The sequence below is a fragment of the Perissodus microlepis genome, chromosome 20, assembly GCF_051167445.1.
Source record: "Perissodus microlepis isolate ML-2025 ecotype Zambia chromosome 20, ASM5116744v1, whole genome shotgun sequence".
NCBI lineage: Eukaryota > Metazoa > Chordata > Actinopteri > Cichliformes > Cichlidae > Perissodus > Perissodus microlepis.
Window position 1 is genome coordinate 14579323 of NC_140480.1, and position 15610 is coordinate 14594932.

General features: G+C 39.4%; 1 protein-coding gene across 1 annotated transcript; it reads left to right on the forward strand.

The window, feature by feature from the left end:
- LOC146364279 (mitogen-activated protein kinase 14A) lies at positions 1-13797 on the forward strand. The gene is made up of 13 exons (XM_084918305.1): positions 1-286; positions 397-712; positions 2149-2278; positions 3106-3164; positions 5496-5607; positions 8320-8349; positions 10543-10590; positions 10770-10884; positions 11004-11075; positions 11843-11922; positions 12106-12184; positions 12426-12599; positions 12797-13797. Exons 2-13 carry the CDS (start codon positions 579-581, stop codon positions 12856-12858), a joined length of 1095 nt encoding a protein of 364 aa, XP_084774431.1. The 5' UTR covers positions 1-286; positions 397-578; the 3' UTR covers positions 12859-13797.
- The last annotated feature ends 1813 nt before the right edge of the window (positions 13798-15610 follow it).

Genomic DNA, 15610 nt, shown 5'->3' on the forward strand with positions numbered 1-15610 from the left:
CAGGCGCACCTCGCAAACGGAGGGCGCCCTTCCTCCCAGCAAATGGGCGATAGAAAACCGATCGGTGCCTATGCCATTCCCAATATGCGCTGGCTGATGTCGGGGCAGCATGAGTACGAGCAATTTTATTTATTTATTTATTTTTGCCCGTGATGCCGCCCCGTATCAAAAACCGCTACTGCCGAACAGTCTCGATGATGTTGGCCCCGTTATCTGTTACAACGAGCAGCACCTTCTCTTCCCTTACAGCGCACTCTGATCAATGCAGCGGGCGATGGCCTACCCGGTATGTGGGTTTTCCATTCGGTGCCGCTTAGGCAAAACATGGTGGTGTCACAGTGGCATATATAAAGGACCAGCTTTGGCTCGGCTGAAAATGTATATGTGGTTTTACAGGTCAGGCACGAGCCGATAACCCTCGATTCAGCTGCTCACGTGACCGGGGGCAGGCTACTAGGACGCGTGGGCGTGTCTCTATGCGGATCCTACCCTAGAGTTCACCTGTCAGGTTGCAAGACCGAGGCCGTAAAGAACTTTCTTGGTCAAAACCCGACTGGAAAACAAAACAAAACAGCGCCATGGAGTCTCCAGTGAAGGATTCCCCGGTGAGACCGGGTTTCCACAGAATGGAGATCCAGAAAACGACGTGGGACGTCCCGCATAGATACGCGAACCTGCAGGCCATCGGCTCCGGAGCTTACGGGACAGTGTGGTGAGTTTACCCGGGCGATGGCGACAGTGCAGACATAATTTGTATCGCTCCTTTCCCTACTGTGTACAGAAAACTATAAAGTTGTTTTTGTTGTGTTTTTGGTGGTCTTTTGGTGGCCTACGATTAAGTTTAAAACTGCCATAAAAGGCTAAACATATTAAACTATTATTTGACGTGGTTTAGTACCAACAACGAATTCCTCCCCTCTAGGGAAGTATTTATTATGGCGTTTTTAAACACAAAATGTAAAAACAACAAAAATAACAAAAAGACCCAACTCCAACAATCATAAATGATTTGGAAAACTGGTAAACATGTTAAAGTGTGTGGTAATATAATGATTTTCCATTAGGTAATGTTGCGTTTTAAAAACAGCTTAGTGTGGCTTCATTTCTCTCTGCTTAGTCTGAATATATTTAAATGATCGTCTTGAAATGTTTTTCACTAAGGTTTCTGAATTTCTTGGAAATTCATTTCGCTCCCTGAATGGGTCTAGCTGGCTTTCTCATCTGTTAACAGAAACACAATTGTCCCCCTGAGGCCACTCAGCAAGTCAATGCAGGTTCTCTGATATGACAAGAATCTCTCCACTAACACAGAAGAACCCAGCCTGCAGGAATCCAGGATATCCCAGACGTGGCTCTGCCTAATGATAAGCTATTGACAGACAGAATCGTATTACTGATATTATCTTAAAGATTTTGGTTAGTGTTGCAGAATACGTGAATACTTTTCGAACGCTGCATTTCTGGCTTTACAGATAAATAGGTCACATAATCAAAGGCAACATAACATAATGTAAGCTAATGCAATTAACAATGTAATGTTGCATTACGTAACATGACCTGATGTAAGATAACCTAATGTAAAATAACATAATGTAATGTAACACAAGGTAACATTATGAAACAAGATAGTGATGTTAGGGTTGGACCTATTCTGGGTTATTTTTTAGGCACTTACGGTGCAGTACAGCGCTGGTAAGTGTTATTTGGACCACATGTGGCCCAAATATCCCAACACACCCGACCGCTGGCATATATAAGGCAGACCTGCAATGGATTTGAGGAAACCACAGTCAGTCAAAACCAGATGTCCTGCATAGGAAACTGCAAATATGGGCAACATATGGATCAAACATTCATTTCTATGTTTGGGAAATTTTCATGGCTCATTCAGAGCACATTTCCAAACAGCAGCAATACTTATCAGTGTTTAGTTAATGAATGGATTGGTCAGCCATGTGAAATATATGTATTGTATTTGTTGTTGTGTCAATGTATGACTCTATTAGTTCAATGACTTTATCAGCTCACTGCTTTTTTTTAGATTAGATTAGAATATTTAGTGCCGAAATTAGTACAGATTAATAGCAGTGCTAGATTACAATGGCCACTGTGTTTTCAATCTATGAGCCTGTGGTTGGTCCCATTTAGCTCTGCCATCGACCAGAAGACCAAGGAGAAGGTGGCCATCAAGAAGCTCTACCGGCCTTTTCAGTCCCTCATCCACGCCACGCGGGCCTACAGAGAGCTCAGGCTGCTCCGCCACATACAGCATGAAAATGTAAGAAAAGTCAATGAAAATAAGATGATTTATTAACATGAAGCATTATAATCCCTGTCATACAGTAGGTGCTTATGCTTAATCCTTACTCAGACAGCAAGGTCAGACTCTAGCATGACAGAAACATCTGAATTTGTCATTTTTCTAAGCTGTAAATTTGTAATTTGAATGACATTAGAAGAACTCTAGTATATCAAATTAGTGCTGTCAAAGTGATCTGTTGGGAAAGATACACATGAGTTAATTATAACCTTTGCTCTTTTTTCTCCTGTCTGGAAAAAAAGGTCAATTTTGAGGATAAGCACACTTTGTTGACCCTTCAACAAAAGCCCCATAATCTCATCAGTGGGCCTTGATGAGCTGAGACTGTTGTGTATTGGTAGAACCCTCATCGCTCAGTATTTTCCTTGAAAAATATTTAAATGAGTTTCAGCTTTGCTTCCATTGACATGTGGAAACATGTTTAAAAATGTGAATCACTTGTTGTTGTTGTTGTTTTTAATTCAAGCTTTTTTTTTTAACAATTTCTAATCATCACACTTTATTTTTAGATAGTGCAAAGATGTTCAAAGTTGGATCCCTTTGATGTTCAATGACTCATTGTAACAAAGATGTTACTTTTATTTACAGCTTTGAAAACAGGAGTCACAAAGTCACAAAAACCCAGAACCCAGAACTAGTAGATTTTACCTCCTATCCTACTACTAACACTGAACTGTGTGTGACCCCCTGACAAATATAGAGCTCCTGAAGTGTTTCATACACTGTAAGTCTGTTCTTGAGCTATTGGTGTTTTACTAATTTCCTCACTGTGTTTTTCCTTAAAGGTGATCTGCCTTCTTAATGTCTTCACACCTGACCCCACACTGGAGAAATTCCAAACCTTGTAAGTTGAAAGTCAGGAGTAGCATTCTCCCACTAGTTGTTGCAACTTGTTGAGACCCCGCATGCATGTGTGCGCGTGCATGTACGTGTGTGTGGATGGATGTGTGAAAAGTTGAAAAACGCTAGTGTGAGAGCAAGCTGATTCTTGTTTGTTTTGGCTGTCTTTTTAGCAGTTGTCCAACTGTGTCTCCACATGTAAAAAGCTTCAAATGCGCTATTCAGCTCTGTTGATTTGAACAAAAACAGAATGCAGTGACTTACAAACTCTGTGTTTTAAACCCAAAATAATACAAACACAATATATCAGATGCTAAAAGTAAGTAATTTTGATTATTAACCTCCTAAGACCCGAACTCTTTCATGACATGCATCTTTAATTTCTCTTTGCTATTTGGGCTGATTGGGACCTGATGCATGTAAAAAGAAAGAATTACCTGATTTTGACACTAGCAACACATTTCAGCAAAGTATGTATCTATAACGTTAAAAACATATGGGGTGAAACATCTGACACTGTCATGGCAACAGGTCAGTAACACAACTGTGTTAAAAAAATCCCAAAGAGTGCAAGTCTGTCAGGAGTAAAGATTGGAAAGGGCTTCACGATCGTGACAAACTGTGTAAGACGCAACTTCAACAGTTTAAGAAAATGTCCCTCAGTGTATTTTGCTATCAATTTGTGTGTTTCATCATCTACAGTACATAATATCATTCAGAGAGTGTGGGTACTTCTCAGTATGCAAGGATGGGACTGGAAAAATAATATTAAATGGCCAGGATCTTCAGGCTCTCAGACAGAAGCAGATTTAAAGCAGGCACAGCTGTGTAGAGGAAATCAGAGCATGGGCCTATTAATCAACAGACATGAAAATAACTCAGCATTTACAGCCTGACCTCTCTTAGATAAGCTTTCTTTTAGTCGTCTTCAGGAATAGTTCTCCAGGCTTCTTGAAGGGCATTCAAAGCTCTACTTTGTACATTGTACACGTTTTAGTTGAGCTAATGTTTTAGCTCAACTAAAACATTAGAGCATATAATGCACTTTGTGACAGGTTGCTAGTTCCTATAACAATTTAAAATAGGTTCTTTGCTCAGTTGTCTGTTATGTGTAGACACAATACTAATTCATCCTGGTTTGAGATAGGTGACTTTTTTTAATGCCTGAATGGCTCATAGGTGACTTAACGAACAAAAAAGCATTCCTCTGCTTTTGTGCTCATTTTCAGTCCAGTCACTTATAAGGACTGGACTGAAAATATGTGAAAAAGCAGCCAATGGCCAAAGTTGATGCAAAAGAGAAGACGCAGCTGAAAGCAGTTAACGACAGGTGAAGATAATGAATGCAGGACAATGAACAGAGAGCAAACCTCTGCTTAAAAACTTTGCGTATTATTGAACATGTATCAATGTAAATATGCCAGACTTAGCCAGGAGGCTACCTTTCATCTCAAAAACAATAAATAAAAATTTGAGCAAACCATAAGACAATGTACAACAATGTAGTCCTGACAAAAAATACACAAAATAATACAATGAAATGCAAAACAACAGATAAATAAAAACATATAACATACACACATGAGTTACAGCTGCAGTACTGTTCCAAATCTCACTACATTTAACTGACAGCACTTGTTTACTGACTGCTGTCTGTCTGATGAACAGACAAGAGAAAACCTGCTAAGAGTGACAGTGTAGCAATACCACAACAGACCCGATGACCACACTTTCATGCTTTTGAGCATTTCACACTTTTTTTTTCCTTCTGGTTGCTGTTCACACACTCGGCTACAGCTCCACAGCTCACAGCTGACACATACACCACAACAACAACATCATTCTGACAGATAGCACAGCCTTTTATGCCGGCGAGGTGCATCCATCTCCCTGCAGCGGCACTGCGGACTGTGCCCCGCCACAGACAGGGAATAACCAAAACACAGCAAACACTGAGACATGAAGGCTATGACTATACAGCATACACAGGGGGACAAAGACACTCACTCAGAGACGGGACGAAGGTGGGGAAAAGGCACAGATCCTGAGGTCATGAGATAACAGTAACATCCAAGCATGAACTGAAACTAAAAAAGATTATGAGACTAAAACGCATCACAGCAAACAGTGCCAGGAAAATTTAAAAACATTTCACTTTGCAAAGTCACTGCTGTTCATTTCAGTTTCCACATTTCTAAACACATTTGTTTCAGGAAGAGGGGGCGCGACACAGTGGTAAATGTGTCACACCCCCCACATGCTGGTTTACATTGTCTGTGTGTTTGTCTGTTTGTAAACCGCTGCTGGCCTCTCACTCTTGTTCTTTTCCCTCTAGTTATATGGTAATGCCCTTCGTAGCCCAGGATCTGGGCCACATTATGAAGACCAAGAGATTAAGCAATCGCATCGTCACATACCTGTTCTACCAGCTTCTAAGAGGCTTGAAGGTGAGTGCTTCCTTGATTATTATCAGTGGCTTAATGAAGACTATAACATTTTCTCAGTCGGGAGGCTGTTTAAGTGTGATACATTGAGCTGAAAGTGTTTGCTGGAGCGTCATCTCGCTCTCAGTTAAGCAGCGAGGGATGAAAGCAGTGACAGTGCCAGTGTTGTGTAACCCTTGTGGAAAGGTGAGCTGCGAGGTGCTCCTTTTTGAGGTGCACTTCTTTCCATGCTGACGTCAATTCTTAATAAAATCATGACGGCAGGTTGAAAATGGCTATTTGCCTATGGAAAAGATATATACAAATCTTATAAAGTTTGTATCTGTCTTGTGTGAAACCTGTATGAAAAGCATACAAGAGTGAAAACCGATATAAGATCCCTTGAAAAATTATATAAATGAAACTTGTATGTTTTGGATACTTACTAAAACAATATATGAAAGTAATGAGAAAGTGGCCACTCTCATGAGTAAATCATATAAGCCTTATATGATTCACTATATGAAGTAGGCCACATCTTATGCAAGTCTTTTATAAGTTTTTACTATTTCTTTTCCATATGGGTAATCTTGAAGAATCTGCCTCAACTTATTGTACTGTCTATAACTAGGACCCAGTATATCTGGATCCAAGTCATGCCATAGATATGAACATATGAGCTTTCAGAGATGAGCGCCTCCCTGTGGTTTATATGCTGTGACTTTTTAAAAGCCAGATTGTCTAATTAGTGTTTTGCTAGTTGCAAGCAGTGTTGTTCTGTTTTCATGTTAAAAACTCAATTATAGTAGGTTTAACATTGAATTGATAAAGAAAGGGGAGGTACAGCTTTCACCCTCCTACTCCTCCATAACTTCACCTGACAGCAGTAAGTTTGACTCCCCTGCAGACATTATTCTTTTTACCCTTATCAAGGACGTTAAGACGATTGGTCACTTTGATCGACTGCCAAATCTTGAAGAATTATTATTATTATTGTTGTTATTATTATTATTATTATTTAATTAACCAGGCAACGTGGTTGCATAACTACTGCCTGATGTAATCAGACTGCCTGCGGTCATTGTGGTTGTTGCTAGTGTTGTTCTGTTTTCTTGTCCCTGCTCACAAATTGCTTCTCATCCACAATGGGTGCTGGGTGCAGTCACTTTATCCCTGCTCAGTCTCCCTGAAAGCTGGTTTGTCCTCTGAGCTTTCACCTTCTTGCTCTGGCCCTCCTCAACATCATCCCCAGACGGCTATACATCTGTCTCACTCACAAATAGGAGTTAGTAAGTTCTGCTGTCCACTATAAGAGACATTGTATAAAAGTTTTGTTTTAAAAGAGTTAAAATTACTGTACAAGCTGAAATACTACTGAAGACAAGAACCTAAGGTTGAAGAAACCATCAGCTAACCTCCCTTGTAGCCATGCATAATTTTTGGTCGATGGAGAGGTTTCAGACTCATGTCGCTCACAGAGGACAAGAATTAATTGCTAGATCTTAGAGTATATGGAATAGAATAGACTGACATTTATATATTGCTTTTCTAGTACTTCTTTCCAGTCAAAGTGCTTTAGGCTAAACACTTCAAACACTCTATCTGCCACGGCCAATTTAGAATTGCTAATTAGACCAGTATGCATGTCTGAGATCTGTCGGATTAACCCAGAGTCCCTGCAGGAAATTCACACAAGCACAGAGAGGATGTGTAAGCTCCAGTTTAAAGCATGAATCTTCTTGTCGTGAGGCGATAGTGCTAACCGCTGCACCACTGTGCCGCAGTCAGCAAGTAACAAGTCTGAACTGAATGCTTTAAGGTAATAAAAGACTGCAGCAGCAGCACAAGGTGAAACATGCAGAGTGAAAAAGAAAGACAGCTTCCTAACATGACGAAATGAATGTATTCGCTTAAGTCTGTATTCTCAGATATTTACTGAGAAACATGACCAGTCTCTACGTCTTCAGACCGTGGTTGTCATCGTCCTCTCGGGCCTTTTGCTGTCACTGAGCTGAGTGTTTTCCTACATTTTAAGAATGAACCAGATTGTTGGTTTTCGATGTTTCTCTGACAGGTTTACTGTGTTCAGCCTAAGTCCAGTGAACAGCTACCAAATCAAATCCTGACCTTTTATCTGCTTAATCGGCCTCACCTGGCCATGAACTACTTGTCAGAAAACTTTCCAATCACCACTGAAAATGGAGGACTGTATATAAATATGGTGTCTGGCATATTTGTTAAACCTTTGTTAAATCTTTATTCTTTGCGACACAAACTGAAATAAATCTTGCAAATTAAGATTGGGGAATCAGTTCTCTGGACTTACTAAGTTGTTCTAAATTCAGTCTATATTATTTAAATGTAAACTGTGTTTATTTTAAACACTCAGAGCACACCCAGCCTGTTCAGTTAATGGATGCTAGACTGAGTTAGCTTTACGTATGCTTCTCATGTAATGCTCGTCAATGTGTAACCAGGATACTGTATGGAATTCTGGTTTCAAAGTGGGAAACAATGCCAGCTTTGTGTCTTTGACTTTAACTGCCAGAATCTTTGATCGCAAGATGTTTTCTTCTTGTTAACAGTGCTTCTGTGACATCGCAGCAACTGGGTTTGCTGGTGCGGGTGGAGGCTTTATTTACAGAGTAGTAAATCTGTGCAACTGCCTGCTATATTAAACATGACACATGCTGTGTTATACTGTGGGTGTAAACTGTTTCTTCTCTTTCTTCACAGTACATTCACTCTGCAGGGATCATTCATCGGGTGGGTATATGAACATTACTGAATGTTACCAGACTTACCGCATTCTCACTCAGAATCATGTTTGGCTCTAAAGTGCTGTTAGAAGAATAGTTTGGCATTTTGGGAAATCTACTTTTTTACCTTCATGCTGGACCAGTATGACGTTTGAGCTAGCTAACAGTTTAGTTAGCTTAGCATACAGATTGGAAATATTCAGCAGAAACTACCTTACCTGGGTCAGTGTCATTGTTTTTTTGTTTTTGTTTTGTTTCTTTTTTTTAGCAAAGAGGACAGAGACCTACAGCCAGCATAATGAAACTTAGGACTCATTGCTCATAGTGTTAGCACCCATGTAGTATGTGGTCTAACAACTCAGCCTTTCTACTTGTTTTTAACACATTACACCTCATTTTTTATTGACAGCAGTGTCTGAATCAAAAAATATTTTAAAAAGTCGCATGGGAGTAGACTTCATGACAATTCCTAACCTATTTTCAGATCTTTCAGAACTCTTTACTGAGATGACAGTGGCCTGCATCTCCTTGGATGTTTCAAAGTATTCTCCACTGGTAGATCCAGATATTTTTCACATTTATCCCTTCTATCACACTGCAGGACTGGACAATTACTGTGCTATCGGGTCGGGTAAAGTGTAGAAAGGTTTAGGGCTGGAGTGCATGTGTGAAAATAGTTTCAAGAAGAGCTTAGTAACCCTTTTCACACTGATCTACTTCAGTTGACTCCAGTCCTCAATTTTGCATTTACATTGGGTACATTGGGTAAAATGAGACTTTATGTTTCTGAAAATGGTCCAGTGAAGTGATTTTGGCATATTTATACTTTGTCACACAGGCACAGTTAGCCTTAAAGCTACAGTCCAGAGTTTAGACATAGATAATGGCATTAGAGCATAAACTTCACATTAAAAAAAGATAACCAGTCGAAATTTCTGAATGGTATAAAGTTGGATCAGCACGGTGGTTAGCACTGTTGCTGCACAGCAAGAAGGTCCCGAGTTCAATTCCACCATCAGCCCGGGGTCTTTCTGTGTGGAGTTTGCATGTTCTGCCCGTGTTCTCCCCGGATACTTCGGCTTCCTCCCACAGTCCAGAGACATGCAGTTAGTGGGGATAGGTTAATTGGTCAATCTAAATTGCCCATAGGTGTGAATCTATGAGTTAATGAGTGAGTGCGAATGGTTGTCTCTATGTGTTAGCCCTGCGACATATTGGCAGCCTCTCCAGGGTGTACCCTGCCTCTCACCCTATGACAGTTGGGATAGGCTCCAGCGCCCCGCGATCCTGGAAAGGTTAAGCGGAAGCGACTGGATGGATAGATAAAGTTGGATTGTATTAATATTTTTTTAACATGAAATTCTAAGACTTAAAATGAGGAAAAATACTATTTTGCCATTTTCATTCAACTTTCATGCCAGACTGAAAGAAAATGCACGTTTTTCATTTTTGAGGCCTACTGTCTTTGAGGAATCTAATAATTCAGGTTCATTTTAAAATATGCTCAAAGGCATTCAGAATGAAGCTACCTAACCCAAAGTATCAATATACAATTGTGTTTACGTAAAAATAAATGGAGCAAAATAATTAAGAGTAATAAAAGAGGGATTAGTAACTCATTTCATGCAAGTAGTCTTGCAAGGCAACATGTGATCGTTTTTTGTGTTTACATTTAAATACATCGTCCTGAGAGCTCTGTGTTTTGGCAGTGTTTCAGAAATAATTTTCTTCCACATGCCTGAAAATGAAAAGTAGACAATTCTGAGATGTCATTGCTTTTTACCAGCATTAAGGTAAAACTGTAAGTACAAGTTGTACACAGCTCTTGGAATGACCCACTAAACAGAAGAAACATTACCTGATACAAACATGGCCTCTTTCCCATCCCTGTGCATCCTTTTTTATAGCTCCTCCTTTAACATTTGCCTTCTCTTTGAACATCTTTAATGACCACACACCGACTTGACTGATTTCCAGGTCACAACAGGCCAATGGAGGAAACAAGGAGTTATATCTTAGAGAAATGAGAGAAATACCCAAAAAGGATGCAAACATTCCTTTATCTCTAAGTAAAGAAGCCATTCAGAGTGTTATTTCCCAACATGTTGAACTGTTTGGGTTTTTCTGTATTATTTTTTGTATTAACTGCTCATTTTTCTAAGGTTGTAATACACTGACTTAATGACTTAATGTCTTGTAGGATCTGAAGCCTGGTAATCTCGCTGTGAATGAGAACTGTGAATTAAAGGTAAGATGAAAGAAAAAAAGCAGTATACAGTCAAAATCAGGAGTTAAAATAAAAAAAGATGTAGCAGTTAGATTTTTGATCTTTAAATAATTTTACCATCCTCTCATTCATGCTTAAAATAGGCAAAGCATTTCATTTTAACTGTAGATGAAGATGCAACAAAATATCTTTGATCTCAGATTCTGGATTTTGGCCTGGCAAGACATACAGAGAGTGAAATGACTGGTTACGTTGTAACACGGTGGTACCGAGCACCAGAGGTCATATTTAACTGGATGCACTACAGCCAGACAGGTAATAATGTTGTTTACCTTCAAAGCAAATAGTTATTTGTTTAAGATATAAACAGACTGTTGCAACATGCTACAATGTGCTAATACTCAGGTCCTTTTTTGAACTCTTCTCCTCTGCAGTGGATGTCTGGTCAGCTGCCTGTATACTGGCTGAAATGATCACTGGCCAGGTGCTTTTCCGAGGACAGGACAGTATCCACACACATTTTAATGAAACTCTGTATGCTCAGTTATGGGAGACCCAACCCAGCATGATTTCTTTTTATTTGAATGTTAAGGAAATAAAAAAAAAAAGTCAGGTGAAGCACTGTAAAAGTTTGTTATTCCTGGTGTCTCGATGACCAGAAAGCTGAGAGTAGGTTATCGCTAAAATCTACGTCTATATTATGTCATTGCCCCAATCATGACTCAAGAGTTGGTGATGTTTGCAGGAATATTTAGTCAGTTTTCTATCTATTAAATCCATCACTCAAGTGTAATGCTAAAACTTTTAATAAGGTAGTAATAATAATAATGATGATAAGGGAAGAAAAGACAAGACGGGAACAACAAAGATATATTTTTTTAACAGTCCTTTTTGAGGTAGGACAGCACTGAACTCTTGAGTATGTGATGATGAAATCTGGCCTCCCTTCTAAGAACATAGCAAGCTTTAATACTTACCTTAAACATTTTAATGAAAAGCTCCCAGAGAACTGGACACAATAGGAAGTCTTTAAGGTAACTGGATTTTTACCATAGATAAATGATCTACTGTACATAAAGGATGGATGCGGCCATCGTGCTATTGACCATTCGTTTTGGACTTTGTATTTTAAAGCTTCACTAGCACCATGTTAGTGTTTTGAAGCCGTATTTATTTGAGAGTGCTTTCAGCTAATGCTGGCAAGCATACTCTGCCAACAGATCTACCTCGTGCATGTTGAATATTCACAGCCTTTCTTAATGAGCTTGTTCAGGTATCGATCAGCTGAAGAAGATCCTCCGTCTAACAGGGACTCCAGACTCCTCCCTGGTGCAGAAGATGCAGAGTAAAGATGTGAGTTTTGCAGTCTGGTGTTTTTAAAAGGCTGTGGAGCTGCGACAGTTGTTTCTGGAAGGGCTTTGTCTGCGTGCCTTACTTTTTACACTCTCCATGTGTTGCAGAGATTTTAGTTTGGCTGTTGCTGCTGATCTTTTCTGTTTTATAAAGCTCTAACATGGAAACAAATTTGTGTTTCAGGCACAATCATATGTGCTAGGTCTCCCTCCACAAAAGAAGAAAAACTTCAAGGAAGCTTTTCCAGGCTTGGATGACAATGGTGGGCTGCTTTATTTTATTCACATCTGAAATCTTGAATAGTTTTATTTACAAAGATGTTCCCTCACACTCCACTTAGATTAAAGCTCAAACCAGATATTTCAAGTATGTGTATATGGAGAGCGTGGCTGCGGAATCCAGTGACGCACATTTTACATGTGGGATGAGTAGATTTTACTGCAGTGAATCTTTGAATTAAAAAAAAATCAGCTTTAAAGTGTTTTGTGTCTTGATACATCCAGTTATAGACCTGTTGGAGGGGATGTTGCTTCTGGATCCTGAGGCCAGGCTGACAACTAAGCAGGGATTGTCCCACCCTTACGTGGCTGAATATCACGACCCAGACTGCGAACCAGACTCTGAGCCCTATGACGACTCCTTCGAGAGCCTGGAGCTCGCTATTGGCGAGTGGAAGAGTAAGTGCAGGTGTTATGTTGGAGAATGGAGATGATGGAAACGTTGCCAACATGTGAAGACATAATTTATGAGTACTGTGTGTGTGTGTGTGTGTGTGTGTGTGTGTGTGTGTGTGTAAAATGAACAGAATTCTAATACTATCCAAATTTCAGTCATATTTTTTTAACACTGCTTTCCTTTCTTTCTTTCCAATCAGGTCTGATCCACATGGAGATCATGACCTTTGACCCTGACCACCCTAGTATGACAGCCATGTAGATCCCTTCAACTGTTTAGGTATAATATATGCACAAAGTGAAAATTTGTCATATAACATCTTAAAAGTGTTTTTGGTGCATCTGATGTGTATTGCAGTTAAAATGCATTTCAATACAGGGCAGCTTTATTTTGTATGGCGGCCTCTACAGGACAATAGGAAAACTAGAGTCTGTAAGAAGTAACGATAAGAGTAATATTCTTTCATTGTGGATTACTTTGGTATCTTCACTATGCAATGAAAACAAATGTGTTTGCAAGTGTGGTTGCACGTAAAATGCATTTGTGATTCAAATGTAAGTAAGCTTTAGGAAATGCACAAATGTTATGTTGGAACTGGCGCTTGTGGATATTATCTGTTCAATGACCTGTGGTGTTTGTAATAACTTAAACCACATTTAGAATGAAAGGCAAACAAAATAAAATACAAGTACAGGAAGCAGTTCATACTTAACATAACAACATTGCAACATTTGTTTGTTACGCTGAAGCGGTGTCTGCTCATTTCAGTAAGGATGAAATTTTTTTTTTTTTTATTGAGTATAGCTTTAATTCAAGGTTTTTATCTGACACGTCCTGTGTCAGAATGTTTGGAAAGGAAATGCTAATTAACAAAGAGTTTAGAAGATTTCAGTCCAAGACTCCTTTCACATTTAATAACACTTTATTTTTCTTATCACTGAATTGTCAGTGGGAACAGACGCGTGTGACAAAGTCAAGATCAGGTTCATAAGTACAGGGGTTTATGGTTAAAAGCTAGTTACAGTCACTTTACATGGGCGTATTTGTCTTTCTGTATGTTTTTGTGTCATGTATTCACAACAAATATGGGTATATTGTGCAATGTTACTCTCTTCATTTCATAATGATCCTAATCATTTACACTGTTGTGTTTATCTTTGTTTTTTTTTTATCACTTCTGTCATCTGATTTCAAGAAAAAAAAAAACATTTCAATAAAAAAATAAAAGAAACTGTCTGTTTTCTATTGTGGTTTCAGTTTAGTTTCAGTAGAGGGCAGTATAGCATTACAGGTATGAAGAACAAAGGTACTCAGTGGTGGCTTATACCTGAAGTGTCATATCTTACACATAATAATAATAATAATAATAATAATAATAATAATAATAATAATAATAATAATAATAATACTTTCCCCCCTTTTTTGCCTGTCCCATCCAGCACTGTATAATCAGAACTGAAGGCCAATAAAAATACCCAACAGATTTTATTTTCCCAAGTGGATCATTATGGCTTTACCACACTGTTCCACTTGTTTGATCTTTAGTATTTATTTGATTTTTTTTTTTTACTTTTAAGTTATTACAATTGGAACAGACATGACTGGTGGATAGGAAAGGGAAAGACCTTGTCAAGAGAAGTTCAGGAAACGGAGAAGGAAAGAAAAACAGGTGAAAAGGTACAGAGCGAAAAGACACTAAAAATCAGCTGGAGACTAAAAGAAAACAAGTAAAGAGAGAACAACACGGTAAGGAAACCAAAGCAACAACCTAGATGCCTACTGAGCAGCACACAAGACCGTCAATGGTCGATATGCTTAGAGGCAGCAGCCAAGGAAGATGGTGTGTGTCTGTGAACACCCGTGTGCGCGAGTGCACTTGTATTCAGAAGGTTTCTCCATGTAACTATCTAATAGTAGGTGTGGGGAGCCAAAGCTCTGCTTTCCAGGACATGATGCAGGCATGGAGGAGATCCAGGCCCTAGACATCTAGAGGCCCCCCAGAGAACGAGAGCCCAAGAAGGACCACCGACGGGGCATCCTCGTCACCCTTCTAGAAAAGAGCTGAGGAGGAGCCTTACATCCTCGGGCAGGTTTTCCTATAGAATGTATATAAATGATGGACATTTTGTCTGCTAACATCTTATTGTAGTTTTTTGAAATTATGTGTCACTGTGTAAAACTGAGGGACACTGCAAGCTCATTTGTATTCTAATTGTGAGCCAATACTTCATCCTCATGTCTGACTGATCTACAAAATTATCTTGTATTCAAAGAGCTGAAAGTAGCAGTTAACTCAACTCACTGTGCTGGCCATTAAAAAAATCAAACATTTAAATGCAGCTTTATTTCCTGGTCATCCCAATCTGCAGTCTACCTTACTTGATGTACCTCATCCTCATTGATCAATGAGGATTGAGCAAACTAACCTTGGAAGTAACGTTTCTTCAGGGAATCGTCATCCATCTGCAGGATGTCACAGACTGCAGCCGTGGTGGATAACAGCAACTCAACAAGTTGGAACAAGAAGCAGCAGATCTCACCTTCATAGGGAATTCTGATGGTGATGATTGGGCATGTGTTTGACATTCTGTAGGAATACTTCTAGGATATATTCATGACTGTTTTATTTAGTTTACTCATTGAGGCTAAGGTAACTGGTGACCTTAAGGGCAAAAATCCATGTGCTTCTCTTATTTTGAGTTGACTGACTTAATCCCCACCTCTGGTTTCAAAGCCAAAGGTTTATATACCTGATACTCTTATGGTTGATTCATCACTATGATGCGCATCCACGTAGCTTTTGCCCGTAGCACTATTCAAAGCACAACAATATCTATGCTCACCCACCCTGTCCCAATAATGTCCCAATTTTTCTTTATAATGCTTTCAGGACAGTCTCTCTGCTGTAGCATGAGACAAAGTGAAGTTTATGAGTTTGCTCTGTTTTGGTTTACAGCTGAGTGCTTGGCCGCTCCAGAGACAAAACTTTGCTGTGAGTCAGACTGCGATATGC

Coding starts and splice junctions, on each gene's coding strand:
- LOC146364279 (XM_084918305.1), top strand. CDS start 579: ATGGAGTCTCCAGTGAAGGATTCCCCGGTGAGACCGGGTTTCCACAGA. Junction 3,165..5,495: donor CTGGAGAAATTCCAAACCTT/GTAAGTTGAAAG, acceptor TTTTCCCTCTAG/TTATATGGTAATGCCCTTCG. Junction 12,185..12,425: donor TCCAGGCTTGGATGACAATG/GTGGGCTGCTTT, acceptor TGATACATCCAG/TTATAGACCTGTTGGAGGGG.